The sequence below is a fragment of the Humulus lupulus genome, chromosome X (genome assembly GCF_963169125.1).
Source record: "Humulus lupulus chromosome X, drHumLupu1.1, whole genome shotgun sequence".
Lineage (NCBI taxonomy): Eukaryota > Viridiplantae > Streptophyta > Magnoliopsida > Rosales > Cannabaceae > Humulus > Humulus lupulus.
In genome coordinates, this window is record NC_084802.1 from 94949255 (window position 1) to 94964670 (window position 15416).

The window sequence follows — 15416 nt, forward strand, 5'->3', positions numbered from 1 at the left end:
AATTGTAATTTTGGCCATGATTGGGCATAGCTGTATTGATATGTGATAATTGTATTTTGTGATTTGGGCCACGTGAGTGTGGTGTTATTATTGTGATGCACGTGCCGAGACGGTCCTAGAGAGCTAGTTAACTCAAATGTCACAACGGGATTTTATACCCGGCTCGGGAGGAGCCTAGGAGTAATTCGAGGATTTTGTAACGTAGTTCTTGAGAGATTTTGGTGACTGGTAATTTTGGTAACTTGTGTAGCTGTTAGTAACCATAGAGAGTAACAGGTTTTGATGGTAAAATGGTAGAATTGTAATGGATAGGAAATGACAAGTAAGCCCTTGAGGTTTAGTTAGGAAAGGATGAGCAAGGAGGGGTAATGTGGTAATTTGGCAAGGGTAATAGGCAAATTTCAACTGGGTTATATAGGGGGAACGGTTTGGCACTTACCCATTTTGATAGTTTTATTCAAAATTTAGAAAAAAGAAAGCTAGAAGGAGACCTAGGGCAAGAAGGAGAAGAAGGAGAAGAAGAGGGGTGAAGGAGCTGAATTTGAGACTTAGGAGATGAATCAAGGATGCATAGGGTTGGATTCTTCATTCAAGGTAAGGATTCTAAGTAAATTTAAGGCTTGCTTTTGTTATGGTTTGAGGAATTAAAGCATTTTGAAGTTTGATTAAGTTTGTTTTTGGGTTTAATATTTTCTGAAGTTGAAAATCAAAGATGTGGATTTTGGGGATTTGATTGTGTGTTTGGGTTTCTTTGATTGTGTTTCTGAGTTGTTAAATGGTTCCTATGAACTTTGGAATTGAGTTTTGGGGTTGAGATATGAGTTTGGGCTGTTTTGGGGGTATTTTGGATGAAGGAATTGAAGGTGAGAAACCCAGAAATTTTGGGTTCGTAAGGGCGCGCCGCGGCGCAAGGCTGGTTCCAGGGGAGGTGTGGCCTCTGACTTGTTAAGCGCCGCGGCCCTGTAGGGCTGAGCCGCGGCGCTAGGCCAATTTCAGGACACCAAAATTTGCATTTTTCAGCTTTTGCTCCGGGGGTTCGGGGGATGTTTCCGATGATTTGTTTTAGGAATTTGGGAGTCCCGAGAGTGTGGGATTGGTCCCGGGAGACGGTTTTATGATTTGATTAGTCTTGAGGGATGTTTCTTGTGTGTTGTGACTAGGTTATTGGAGAGGCTCGTGCTAGAGGACCGTGCTCGCGACTTTAGTGCATCAGGAGGCTCGGAATACATGTAAGAAAACTATAACACCCGTAGGATAGGACGTGGGCCCATAGTGTGATTGCCGGGCATGGCCCTATATTGCATGTTGCATGATGAGATGATTGCCGGGCATGGCCCTATATTGCATCACATGTTAGGGTGCAGATTTAAAATAAATTGGCATATGTTTGAATGATTGCTTGATTTATGTTATATATGTTTGTAATGAAATGAACGGCAAGGGCCGAGTGCGGCGTAGGCCGGGTATGGCAGCGGAGCCGAAAGTAACACCTAGCACATGGGATGCTATAGTCAGGGCGGGGCCCGGTGGATACATGAGTTATCCTTGCGGTGAGAACCGATACCCCAGGTCTTTGGTAAGGTTTCTGGGGCGGCATGGCCGTGTTTGCTTAGTCTAATGGTTGACTTGTTTATTTGTGGATTATCTGTTATGATAAACTGTATACATTGCATATGTTATGTTCTGCATGAGTTTTCTTGTTGGGCTTCGGCTCACGGGTGCTCTGTGTTGCAGGTAAGGGCAATGACTGAGTCAACCAACCATGAGTACGGAGAGCGTGAAGCGACACGTACATGTTTAGCCTGCCCGACTGTTTTGGTTGGGGGTTTATTCGAAAATGGCTGTAATAATCTATGATTTTATGATTTCTCAACTGTAACCTTATTTCAAGATGTAATTAGTTTTCAAACCTTATTTTGGGATCCCAAATGTTTAATGATAGAAGTTTTAATGAAACGACGCATTTTCAAAGATTACAGCCTTAACTTTTAATTAGTCACACTTTTGTTCAAAAACCTCGGTTAGCGAGTTCATTGCACACTGTTTTGTCTTAAAAACTCACTTAGTAACGGCTCTAAGGAAGTAGGGCGTTACAACTATAGAGCCTAATATGCTCCATAGAGCCTATCATTTAACCATATGTATTATGCAAAAGAATAAGAAAAAATCTAACTTGTAAGATGACACATTTAACAACATTAGCAAGTCACCCATAATAAAATATTTATAATAGAATAAAACATAAAGAACAATAGAACGAATTGCAACTTTTATTAGGAGACAATACCTTCAACACAAGATTTCCTTCAAACCATTGCATGGAGCCTTATAAGAACTGAGCAAAAGGATAAGAGACAGAGAAAAAAAAAGGGGGATAAGTCTTCCAAAAATAAGATAGTAACTTAACATACAAATAAGAGCAAAAATAAGACACTTGAAACATATTTATTAAGTGCAGTGCAAAAGAGATCACACAGTTTTAAGCTCACTTATACCTGTCAATTCAGGAATAATGACAAGCAAAAATAAGGAACTATCTATCAACCACCAAACAACTAAGAAGCCAAATACTCGTGCAAAAGAGATCACACAGTTTTAAGCAAACAAATCCCAGCTCCAAACTTATGATCAACCAAAACCAAGGAACACTTACCCAAAAGGCAAAGCACTAGACACTTCTTAGGAAATTTGGTTGACGAAGAGGCTATGAAAGTAACAACTTCAATAACCTGCTGCTGAACCTGCACTATTCAAACTCCAAGCCTTAAATAACTATCTTCACAGCCAAAAATATCCACAAAGGTAAAAAAGACAGATATCTGCAGCAATGAAACCTTTAAATACCTGGACATTTTTCTCACTCCAGCCAGGGACAACACACAGTAAATGAATCAATAACTCAACCCAGTGGTCTAGGTCTGATAAACCTTCCACTTGTTGTTTAAATGAAGATATTGCTGCAAAAAAAGTCATTTTAAGTAAATAGAAACTAAAGCATCCAAAAAGATATATCAATTCCACTCCCATAAGGATTTTATCTAAGAAATATATTACACTATTATACTAATTCTTTAATGTAAAATATCTGGAAAAGCTTAGTACCATCAAAAGTAATATTTTTGTATAGTTACTGCTTTCATGGTGTCTCGGTGTACATGAGGTGCTACGAAAAGGAGGCCAACTAAGTTTTGTGTCCTATATGATGTGTTTTAGGCAAAAAGGCCAGAGTTAGTAGATCACTTGTTTCTGCATTATAATTTTTCTATATTGCTGTGGTTTAAGTTATAAAGAGAGTTTAAAATAGCAGTGAGCTAAGCCACAACATTGCTCCGATCTCTTGGGATATGTTTTTTCGGGTGACAAGAGGTTACAGATGTATATTGTTGTAACAATGGCTATCTACTGAGCTATATGGCTGGAACACGGTAGAAGAATCTTTGCAGATGTTGAGGAAGGTTTATAGATATTTTGCATCGCCATTCAATTATATGATGCATAAGAGTTCAATGATATTTTGTTTTAAGACTTGGTATGGTAGTGGAGTTTTATTTTACATTTGTAATGTTATTGTAGGCACACTAATATCACACTCCCCTTGTATTATTTCGTCAAAAATTCAAGTATAGTTTCTTTTCAAAAAATAAATAATATATAGTGAAATGGATAGACATTAAAGGTAGAAGCCATGCCTAGTGTGATTGAATAACCAATAGGAAACAATCACAATTAAATAAATAAAAAATCACCTAATTTTTTATTAAACAAATCAGTATCATTATAACAAACCTTCAAGCCGTTCCTTCCACACAACACTCTTCAATTTGGAAATAGTATCTGCTTGTACAAGAGAACCCAATTTGCTTTTAATCTCTTCAAGACCCATTTCAGATGGCTGCAAATATTCAGAAAAACAGTGAGACAAAAAGATGTAGAATTTGAAGTAAAAATTAGAAAACTCACATATCAAGATCAAAATAACTTCAACAACCTATGAACAAAAATAATTAACAGTGTCAAGAACTCATAGCTGCTTGAACAGGCCTCTTCCCACTAAGCATGCTTGCTGCTGACTTTTTAACAAATGAAGCATCTGATGCCTGCATACATTAAAGACGTAAATAATTATCCTTTCTCGTTGGAGGTCTCAAGGATCATTCTTAACAAACAAAAAAATACACGCCAGTAGGTGGAAAAATCATGTTTATTGACCAAATAACTTTGTAATCCAGAAGAATATTAACTAAAAGCATGTAACATAGCAACATTACATGCAACCTCTCAACATAGCATTGTTCTTTAACTTCCATAAATCCATTATATAAGAAATAACTCACCTCATGAGAGGATGCAGTTGCACCAGAAGCTTGGACTGCTGCTCACACAACAATAAGTATGCACACAAGGTTATAAAAACTCACAAGAATGTTGAACAAATTAGTGATATAAGAACTGATGCTATAAAGATATTACAAACCTGAGCTTGTATTGGTGGATGTGCCACCTTCAGAACCTGAAATCATTTCAGAAAGCTTCTTTCTTCTAACATCATCAAGTTTCTCAAGTGACCGCTCCAAGGGTCTCATACCAACCAACTAAATAAAATGGGCAAAGAAGAAATAAATCCATACCATCAATAATCAAAATTCAGAATTAAGCAGCAAAAGCACAAAATTGATAAATAAATAAAACGATACCTTAGCTATCGCTGCCAAAGCTGAAAAGGCTGCATCCCTCACATCTGGAGTCCCATCATTGAGGCACTGTGAAAAAGTAAGAAACGATAATATAGATAAGAGAGTCCATGAAACACCATGAACAGGATAATCCATGGTCAAAAATAGGTTGCACCATTATTTTTTTATTTCCCTTTGTCTTCTAGATTACAAATTAGAAAGTAAGAGCACCAAACCATGAATTAGTGCTCTAAACTCATCAAAACCAGTACTGAAGCTGTCTTCTAAAATAAATGGGAATAAGCAATGTTTAGCACATTTTACTCAACTGATTGTTCAAAAATATGAAATATATTACAACTACAAACATAAATGCACTTACCTTCATAAGGATAGGCACATAGTCCTTGTGCACCTTTAAAATAACAGCCTTGTTACTTGTTTCAATACAGAATGTTACCCAGTTAAGAGTTGATGACCGTACAAGAGGAACTTTATTTTTTACAGCTGTCTTAATATCTGCAATAGACAACATCCATTACAGTTTGGGCAAAATCAAAATTACCACCTATCAAAGCGATTACAAACACTCAAATGCAAATAATTTATGTCGTCTAATCTCTAATAAAAAAAAAACTTAAACCAAAAACATAGTAAGGAATCCTATGACAATACTATATTCTGAATTAAAGAACTACAGCGTAGGATAAAGATATACTTGCCTTCCACAATGTCAGCTAGACTTAAGCACCCAGCTGTATGCATTGCTTGAAGACTTTGATTTAGTGCCTCAGTAGAGGCAGGTTTTTTCTCTTTCAATTTTCCTTTATAAAAAAAAAATAAGAGAGAGAGAGAGATAAATCAAAGGAGTTAGATAAATGCAATAAACCAATATCCCTTCTTCAATCTTTATTAAATTATTTCTAAGAAAAATCTGAGATAAACCAGATCAAAATATATATTAAAAGAGAATTGAATAAAAAAAAATCACTTTATATACAAATCAAAGCTACGATCAACATCATTTGAACTTCTAAAAAAGAATCTACTCGTATGACTAAGTGCACTTTTATTAATAAGAAAAATGAATGTACAAGTCAAAATCCAAAAAAAAAAAATACCACCATGCTCAGTTGTAAGTAACTGGCAAAAAGTAAATGAACACTTGAACAACTTGGTTACATTCAAACAGTCTGTTTGCATTTTAAGTTGATATAATATTATTTTTTTAGCTAGCAAAAAATGAACATATATGTTTATTAGCAGTTACTCCACAAAAGTGGTGTAGAAGATACTCCAGACTATTTCTCTCCAATTTCAGTACCCTTGAGGCCTGAGGCAAAGAAAAAAGAGAAAAACAATTCAATAATGAAATAATAGCAGATAAATGTTTAAATAATTATTAGGTGGAGGCATTTCAAAATTTAGAAGAGTAACAACACAGCTCACAGTTACTCCTAATTAAAAGGAAAATCACTATAGCCTAGTTCTATAATCACTGCTCACATATGGTATTATGTTACCATTAGAATATCAATTGACAAAATTTGAAGCATTATAAGAAAAACAAAATTAGTCAGCAACTACAAGGCAGGACATATGGTATTATCTCTCTACAACTGCTCACATATGGTATTATCTCTCTATTTAAGCCACGCAAGTCAATCTTTAGCCCCAATACTTTTTTGTTATTTTACCAATTACGTAAAAGGGAATTGCAGAAAGAACTAAAAATTATGAAAGAAAAAAAATAGACACCAAAAGAAAAAAATCAATCAAGTGAAAAAATTGATAAAGTATTTGGAGCAAGGTAATTATCTGAAACAACTAGAGACATTAAGGCCAAGTGTCAATCTCATTTCAGATAATCCACTCCATTGTCCTTTGTTCTGCTTCTTCATTACATTTATCTAATATTTAGCCTATGTGCTTATAGTATATATACAGAGAGGAGGGGGTAGATGGAGATGGAAACAGATTTGCAGATTATTGAGGGACACTCTAAGAGACAAATTTGTATTATATGTAAGGAAAATTGGACTGAAGAAAATTACATAGAAAAAATCAAACCACGCTTCAAAACAAGATATTCACATCCATCTCAATTTGCTATGACCAGTTAATTCAGTCCAAGACACAAATTTTTCTGCTTAAATAATTAGGCTGCTTCAAACAATAAAAGGAACAAAACACAAGTTAATAATCCAATTAGTTTGACTACCTGGTGAAACAAAATTGCAAGAAAGAGCAATTTGTATTGCAGTATTCTGCTGGTCACCAGTAAGCATCCAGAAATTGATTCATGCTTTTCTTAATGCCTCTATTGTTTCTGGTACCCCATCCTGACAATTATAGTTTAAAATATCACAACTATAAGTATCTAGTACAATCCAAGCAATAGTATCCCTATTCTAACTATGCTTCCCCTTCTACTGAGCACTCTGCAATTAGTAGAAAATATACACACATATATATGTTAGAAAAAAGTAATAAGTGCATTATGTCACCTGTAAACGGTCTTCTATTGTGGTAACCCCAAGGATCACAAGATCATGTTCTAATCTTTGACAGACCTCAGCTAGTCTCCATTGCACAAAGTAGGGAAGTAAAGGGAGTGGATAGACAGAAAACTCATGACATGTGAATGAGTTTGTGTGCTTTAGGTGTTTACCTCTCTATCAACCACTGTACTACTAGCCTCTTTAAACATTGAAGACCATTCCTGATACTCATCTTCCTCCAAAATACGCCAAGCAAGACAAAGTGTACGAACACTTAATTGAGCATATTGTTCCACAGCTTCAATAAATGTCCTTGTCTGCTGCCCTGAGGTGCATTGGAAACCATCAAACACCAATACGAACAATATGCATTAACCATATATTTCTAGACATCTAGTAGCATATATAACAGTAAATAATTGAGAACTAATATACATGAGCAGATAAAAAGAATCAAAACCTACTCTGTGGGGGCTTATATTAAAATGAATTATAAGAAATCAATTAGTGCGAAGGTTTCAACAAGAAATATATCAATCCCCTGAGCCAAGAAACTCCAACATACTTCACCTTATAGGTGACTAAGAAAGGGAGGCATTAAAAAGTACAATTAGATTTACCAGCACTTGCATACGGAAGAATTGCTTCATCTGCACCCTTTGATAAAAGAATAATATTCCCATTCTGGCAATCCTTCACCACAATTGACATTCTTTTCCTATCCGAAGTAAACTCCAGAGTTTCCAAAACCTCATATCGAAGTGTAGAAGCATTGAACTTGATCTCTGTAATATATTGATCAATACCAAATAGCCAAACCTAAGATCAAAACAGAATATCCAAATAGCAAAGAACAAACCAGCGTACCAAGAATATTTCCACTTTTATTGAAGAAAACCATATGGAATTGAGCAGCAGCTTGGACAAGTGCATCCTCATCCTGGGACTGCGCCTTGTACATGATAGCACCACTTTTGCTACAAAGAGCAAAAGAAATATGCAAAGATCAGAATCCGTAAATAATTGCATTTATTTTTCTTTCATATCTCCTACATGCTATCACAATAAATGGTAGTCTTCTTAATCTATGGGAAAATCAAAAGATTGTAAAACCATCAAAAACAGAAAAAAAATATATTGAAGCAAAATCACCTCTGTACTGGTATTACTGTATTACATATTGCCATTATTGTAAGGAACCGTATAACATCAGGAGAACCGCTTGCAACAACATTGAGCAACCTTGCATCTTTTTATCATAAAACAAAACTAATCAGAAAATAAAGTTAAATTATAATCCAAAAAAGTCCTATATCTGTCAATGATATCAAATCAATGACAGAAATAAATTAGCCAATCACCAAGCCCATTTAAAACAAATACTACATTTTCTTTATTATTTGTCTTTGAACCTACATATTAACATATGAGCAATTGAACTATGAACATAACCACATAGCCCAACATTCATAGGTCTTAAACAAATCATTCAGAGGCCTGTTTGACATGGCTTTGAAACTTTTCCAGAGCCTAAATGTTACTTTTTTAAGTGTTTGGATGAATTTTGTTCTTTTTTTTTTTTTGAGGAGTGCTTGGATGAATTTTCAAAAGTGTTTTATGAATTTTCAAACTCTATCAGGAAGTAAATGTCCATTAACTTCTTCATAAAGATCTTTTGAATAAAAAAGGGAAGTTGTTTTCAGTTTTTTTTTTTTTTAAAATAAAAACTTAGATTCCACTATATACAATAATATATGATCTCCATTACTTTTGCTTCATGCCAGATGCCAAATACAAGGGCATTCAGGCATGGGATGCCACAATAGATAATACCTCTCTAATTCACCAAGAATTGTTTCATCACTATTACTTTCTACAGTAACAATACTGAACATCAAGACCAAGAATCTTTGCAGCAGAATAAACCGCTAGGGCATATACACAAGGGAATTATCCCCAAAATACATTTTTGATGTAAGGTCAACTTAACACCAATTTACAACCCCAAATTAAGTTAATAACTACATAAGTTTAACAGAAATATTTGTTCAGAAAAACACCATACCTTTTAAGGCATCTCCTGTCTCATTTCCATAGAAAATGCCACTGATACATCACCTTCTAAAGATCATCTTATTTTCTGTTAGAGTACCAGTTTTGTCAGTCAAAATGTACTCAACTTGGCCCAAGTCCTCGCTGATTGCTGTACTGCCACATATTATATAAACCTCATATACATATATTCAAAAAAAGGGGGGTGGGAGGTGGGAAAGCATTGACAATTACTACAATACCAATTACACTCACTTTGTTGCATGGGCTGGAGTAATAGTCTCATGGTCAATCATTTTATCATCCCAATCAATAAAATTTGCATACAAGCTCTTCACAAGGTCAAGGGACACCTGCCAAAGATATAACAGTTTACACTAGAGACTATCAACCGCTTTCAAATAGAGAAATTCTAACTTTTGTTAACAAAAGCATTGCTGTGTCTTTTATTCTTATAATGATTTATGTACCACAGTTTCTCACACATTTTTATACAGAAGGATACCTTAATTGATATGGGGATCATGATTGAACAAAGTAGCTCAAAACGAAGTGGAATGACCAACAGTTCATACCATGGACCTTCGTCGGGATACTCGACATACCATTGCTGTAAATTACATTTATCTAATATTTAGCCTATGTGCTTATAGTGTATATACAGAGAGGAGGGGCAGATGGAGAAGGAAACCAATTTGCAGATTATTGAGGGACACTCTAAGAGAAAAATTTGTATTATATGCAAGGAAAATTGGACTGAAGAAAATTACATAGAAAAAATCAAACCACGCTTCAAAACAAGATATTCACATCCATCTCAATTCGCTATGACCAGTTAATTCAGTCCAAGACACAAAGAAAGAAGAGAGCTGACAGAACCTGTTGGAGGAGTCCCTTCCTGCGCTGTTGTTAGTCAGAGAGAGCGAGCCGAGAGCCTGTTGGAGAAGTCGCCGTCGGTGGGTGCTCTGCTTTCTCCGCTGCTCGGCTTGCTGGACTGTCCGTTGCCGAGAAATATGGAGAGAGAGTGTGAGAGCAGAGGTCGGGGGAGGCCGGAGGTAGAGGGAAACGGAAAATCAAACAACCCATTATATTTATTCCCAAATTAAGCTCGATTAGCATAAAAATCTAATGACCCAGATCAATAACACCTAAAACTATATATCCTTACCTGGCTTGCCAAGACCGAAGAGGAGTGAAACAACCCAACGAATGGAACCCTACTGACAGAGAGATAGAGAAAAACGAGAGAGAGATGGAGGAGATATGAGGGATGGAGGAGATGTGAGCTCAGATTTGAAGCAGGGATGATGAAACCGAAGATAGAGTTCGAACTTTGCTTAGCCGAAGAAGAAAATGGTGAGTCCGAAATTGGTGTGATTTTTTCTAAAAAAAAATTATGAGTGGCGGGCTCCCAAAATATTACCGCCTTTTTATTTTGCTACATACATAACATTTACCGTAACTCTTTTTCATTTCTATTATATTCATGTGTTATGGAAATGGGTATTTGGTGTAGTGTATGGTCAGTGTATATCTCACACTTCTCCCCATACAAATAATGCCGCCAAACCTTCAGTGCGAATACCACTGCTGCTAGTTCCAAATCATGAGTAGGATACCGCTGTTCATACTCCTCCAGCTGTCGCGATGCCTAGGCTATAACTTTCTCATTCTGCATCAGCACGCAGCCTAAACCCATCCTCGATGCATCACAGTAAACTACAAATTTTCCTTCCTCAGAAGGAAGACTCAGTACAGGTGCAGATATAAGTCGTCGCTTCAACTCTTGGAAACTATTCTCACACTTCTCTGACCAAACAAACTTTTGATTCTTTCTAGTCAATTCTGTCATTGGTGAAGAAATCTTTGAAAATCCCTCCACAAACCTCTTGTAATAACCTGCCAACCCAAGGAAACTCCGCACCTCCAAGGCATTCCTTGGCCTTGGCCAATCTCTCACCGCTTCCACCTTGGACAGATCCACCTTAATCCCTTCTGCGCCAACTATATGTCCAAGAAAAGTCACCACTGGTAACCAAAACTCACACTTCTTAAACTTGGCGTATAACTGATGCTCTGCCTCTGAGATGGAGCATACTAGAATGTTGTCGATGAAGACAATAACGAATTGATCCAAGAAGTCCTTGAACACCCTGTTCATTAAATCCATAAAAGCTGCCGGGGCATTGGTCAAACCAAAAGACATGACCAAAAGCTCATAGTGCCCATATCGCGTCCGGAAGGCCGTCTTCAGTATATCCTCATCTTTGATCCTCAGCTGGTGATAACCAGATCGTAGATCAATCTTTGAGAGCACCGTCTTTCCCTGCAGCTGATCGAACAAGTCATCAATCCTTGGTAGAGGGTACTTATTCTTGATAGTCAACTTGTTCAATTCTCTGTAGTCTATACACATTCTTAGAGTCCCGTCCTTCTTCTTAACAAACAACACTGGAGCGCCCCATGGAGAGTAACTGGGTCTGATGAATCCTAAATCCAGAAGCTCCTGCAACTGTATATTTAGTTCCTTCAACTCTGCTGGTGCCATTCAATATTGGGTCTTTGATACTGGCCCTGTCTCCGGTGCTAACTCAATCTCAAACTGAATCTCCCTGGGCGGTGGCAACCCTGGTAGATCCTCAGGAAATACATCTAAAAACTCACACACCAATCTGGTCTCTCCCGGCCCTGCTGGCATAACCCCAGTGGTATCCACTACACTGGCCAGAAAACCTATGCATCCCCCTTGCAACAAGTCTCTGGCTCTTAATGCTGAAATCATGGGTACGCGGGGTCCACATACCGCACCCACAAAGACAAAAGGATCCTCGCCCTCAGGCTCAAAAGTCACCATCTTCTTCCTGCAGTCAATAGTAGCCCCATATCTAACCAACCAGTCCATCCCTAAAATCATATCAAAATCCTCCATGTATAACTCAATTAGATCCACCGAAAGTTCCCTACTATCAACCATCACTAGCAGTGCCCTAATCCATCTCCTAGAAATTACCAGTTCCCCTGTAGACAATAAAGTCCCAAACCCCGCAGTCTGATATTCACTAGGTCTACACAATTTATCAATCATTTTACTAGAAACAAAGGAATGTGTAGCACCAGAATCAATCAATACAGTAAAGAGAGAGCCAGCGCTAGAAAGCTGACCTGTCACTACCGAGGGACTAGCCTCGGCCTCTGCCTGTGTCAAAGTGAATACTCAAGCTGGAGTTAAGCTATCCACCTTTCCTGCTTCACCTTTCTTCACTGTTGGGCAGTCTTTCTTGAGATGCCCCACTGTTCCACACACAAAGCAAGCCTTGGCCCGACATTCGCCCAGGTGGCGTCTTCTACACCTCGGGCACTCTGGATAGTTCCGCCATGCCTCACCACCACTCTGACGGCCACCCTGACCACCCTGACCCCTCCTGTCAGGACCAGCAGCAGTCGAAGTCTCAGGAGTCTTTCTCTTAAAGTCACTGGGGCCTCTGCCCCTACTTGTCCTTGAATAAGGAGGCACCACTCTGCGGCCCTCATGCCTCACCGCACTTTCCCTCCACATCTTATTCTCCGCTTCCTCAGCGGTAAGAGCCTTCTCAACGTCCTGGGAATAAGTTGTTCCTCCAAGTACCGTTGTAATCCTAACATCCCAAGCTATCATAGCATTAAGCCCCTAATAAATCTATCCTGCCTAGCAGCATCAGTAGGCACAAGATCTGGTGCAAACTTCGCAAGCCTGTCAAATTTTAGGGCATACTCAGTAATAGTCATATTGCCCTGCACCAAACCCACAAACTCATTAACTTTTGCTGCTCTCACGGCAACATTATAATATTTCTGGCTGAACAAGTCCTTAAATCCTTCCCAACTCAAAGTAGTGACATCCCTGGTCTGTGAAGCCACCTCCCACCAGATGCGGGCATCCTCTCTCAACATATACGTGGCACAAGCCACTCTGTCATGTCCCTTTATCCTCATAAAATCTAGGATAGTAGTAATCATATTCAGCCATTGCTCGACCTTCAATGGGCCAGGTCCTCCCTCAAAAATTGGGGGTTGTTGCTTCCTGAACTGCTCATATAATGGCTCCCACCTGTTCCCAACCTCCCCAGACTGTACAACTGGTACCACTGCAGGTGGTACAATAGAGGCAGCACTCCTTGATGGAGCCTGCTGTCCCAGTAAACGAATCTGTTCATCTTGGCTCTGTAATCGAGCTTGCATATCTGCCATAAGTTGCTGCCAGTTCTCAGGGACTGGCGGAGGAATCTGGCTCTGGTCATCACCCCCGGTCCCAGACCTAGTGCCGGCTAGTCGCGAAGATTTTCTTGGACGCATAGCTATCCAAGTCAATCTGCAATCAACGACTCGGCAATCAGACCATGATGACTGGGTAAAAGCTTCTCCAACATCCACCAAAGGAATATAACCAATCATAAACAATCAGAATATATGCATTTATCCACATGCACTGGCTGCTAGTAAGCATGCCCTAACATCATCACACAACAGCTATGATATAAGCATTCATCCATACATAATATGCAATTAGTCATCCAAATATTCATTTACATGCACTGCGATGCTGATAAGCATGCCTTAATATTTTCATACAACAGTCAAGGGCCAGGCCCTATCAGTATCTCATGCTTCCTATTGATCCAATAAATAATAACATTCGTAATTCATTCCAGACATACAAGCATATATGCACATATACACATTACTAGACCCTGAGTTGAGCTTGTCTCTAGTAGCGAATGTACATGTCCAGTCGGTCTTCAGGAACCCTCAAACCTAGGATGCTCTGATACCAAGTTGTAACGCCCTGGATAGCCAAGACCGCTACACTGTGTGTTTATAAAGATGCAGAACTTGCTAATCAAGTCATTTAATTAAAACGTGAAACTGAAACCACTAATGAACTAGGGTTAAAAGATTTTGGTCTTAAATGTGTACATTTGTATAACAAAACATTTTATATATGTATGGGACCCCAAAAAGGAACAGTGTCCGAAAGTTAGTTTACAAAACTTCCAAAGTTTGAACAACCATCAGCCATTCTAAGGCAAAACAAACATTTCTGGTTCCCATGTTCCTGTTTGCCCCTCAACCGTGGCGGCTGAGCAGCTGGTCATTTACATTCAGCCCATAGAGCTCTCCAAGTCAGGGCTAATCAAGCTTGCCCTTGCCTTTACTTGCACCACGTAGCACCCGTGAGCCAAGGCCCAGCAAGAAAACACAGTATACATCACAACAACAATAGCAGATGAACAATTCTTTAAGCATGATTAAACACTCTCAGTAATCACATAGCACATTTTCAGAATGAAAGATGCAGCTAGCATAAATACCAACCAAGTTACATGATAATCAGGGCCGAAAATTTAGGCCGCACCCTCTATTTACTCCACTGACTCCGACCCGCTTAAACTGAGCTCAGTGCATAGTAAGCTGTCCTCGGCTACCAGTGGCCGAGCCGCGCCCTGTGCGCTAGTTTAACCTTAGCACTCTTAGGCTGTTGGTTTATTGTTTAAATGGCATAATACTACTCTTTCAAAGCATACATATAAGGGAACCCTTAGTCCCATTACAAACACACAACTGGGTGCAGTTTTCTTACCTTTAGTTCTCAGGTGTACTGATTACAAGCGATGCCTCCTGAGCACGATCCGATCCCCGAGCCCTAGCTTAGCACCTAGTCACAATCAAGATAATGGATTCCATTAATACTCAAACAAAGGTTCCCAGATAAAGTTCTAGCTTCCGAGACATCGAATTCCACCAAACATAGTGGTGGGATCGATCCCGAGCACCCTAGGTTAGGTTCCCGCACTTAAAACCTCCATTTAGCCAAATTTTCCCTTTTCAGCCGCAGCCCACCCCCAAAAACAGAGGCTAAGCCTCTCTGACGCCCATTTGAGCCGCGGCCCTGCCCTGTGGTGCCGCGCCGCTCCCCTTCAGCAGAGCCTCCCTGGCTCCTTTGCTTCGTAGGGCCGCAGCGCTCTAGAACAGAGCCGCGACCCAACCCTTCGTGCCCAGAAACTCCACCATTTCTAACATCCTAACCTTAATCAAAACCATCCCAAAGCACCCTAAATCCAAAACCCATTAATCACAAGACTTTTAACATGATTCTAACAACATAACCCAATAGAAATCCAGCTTAAAAACCCATTAAAATCTCATTTTGATT

General features: G+C 38.8%; 2 protein-coding genes and 1 long non-coding RNA gene across 3 annotated transcripts; all 3 read right to left on the reverse strand.

Annotated features, from left to right (window-relative positions):
- Positions 1–4013: 4013 nt before the first annotated feature.
- On the reverse strand, positions 4014–5517 carry LOC133806064 (protein MOR1-like). The gene is made up of 6 exons (XM_062244198.1): positions 5396–5517; positions 5056–5192; positions 4695–4760; positions 4475–4592; positions 4335–4372; positions 4014–4097 (listed from the first exon to the last, which is right to left on the reverse strand). The coding sequence occupies exons 1-6, from the start codon at positions 5436–5438 to the stop codon at positions 4014–4016; spliced, it is 486 nt and encodes a 161-aa protein (XP_062100182.1). The 5' UTR covers positions 5439–5517.
- A 1314-nt stretch (positions 5518–6831) lies between these two features.
- Positions 6832–8645, reverse strand: LOC133806065 (phospholipid-transporting ATPase 2-like). The gene is made up of 6 exons (XM_062244199.1): positions 8591–8645; positions 8327–8423; positions 8042–8151; positions 7795–7959; positions 7345–7499; positions 6832–6894 (listed from the first exon to the last, which is right to left on the reverse strand). The coding sequence occupies exons 1-6, from the start codon at positions 8643–8645 to the stop codon at positions 6832–6834; spliced, it is 645 nt and encodes a 214-aa protein (XP_062100183.1).
- Positions 8646–9245: 600 nt separating this feature from the next.
- Positions 9246–9832, reverse strand: LOC133806266 (uncharacterized). Its single transcript, XR_009879031.1, has 3 exons — positions 9732–9832; positions 9482–9579; positions 9246–9382 (listed from the first exon to the last, which is right to left on the reverse strand). It is a non-coding gene; the product is annotated as an uncharacterized LOC133806266 (long non-coding RNA).
- Positions 9833–15416: the final 5584 nt, after the last annotated feature.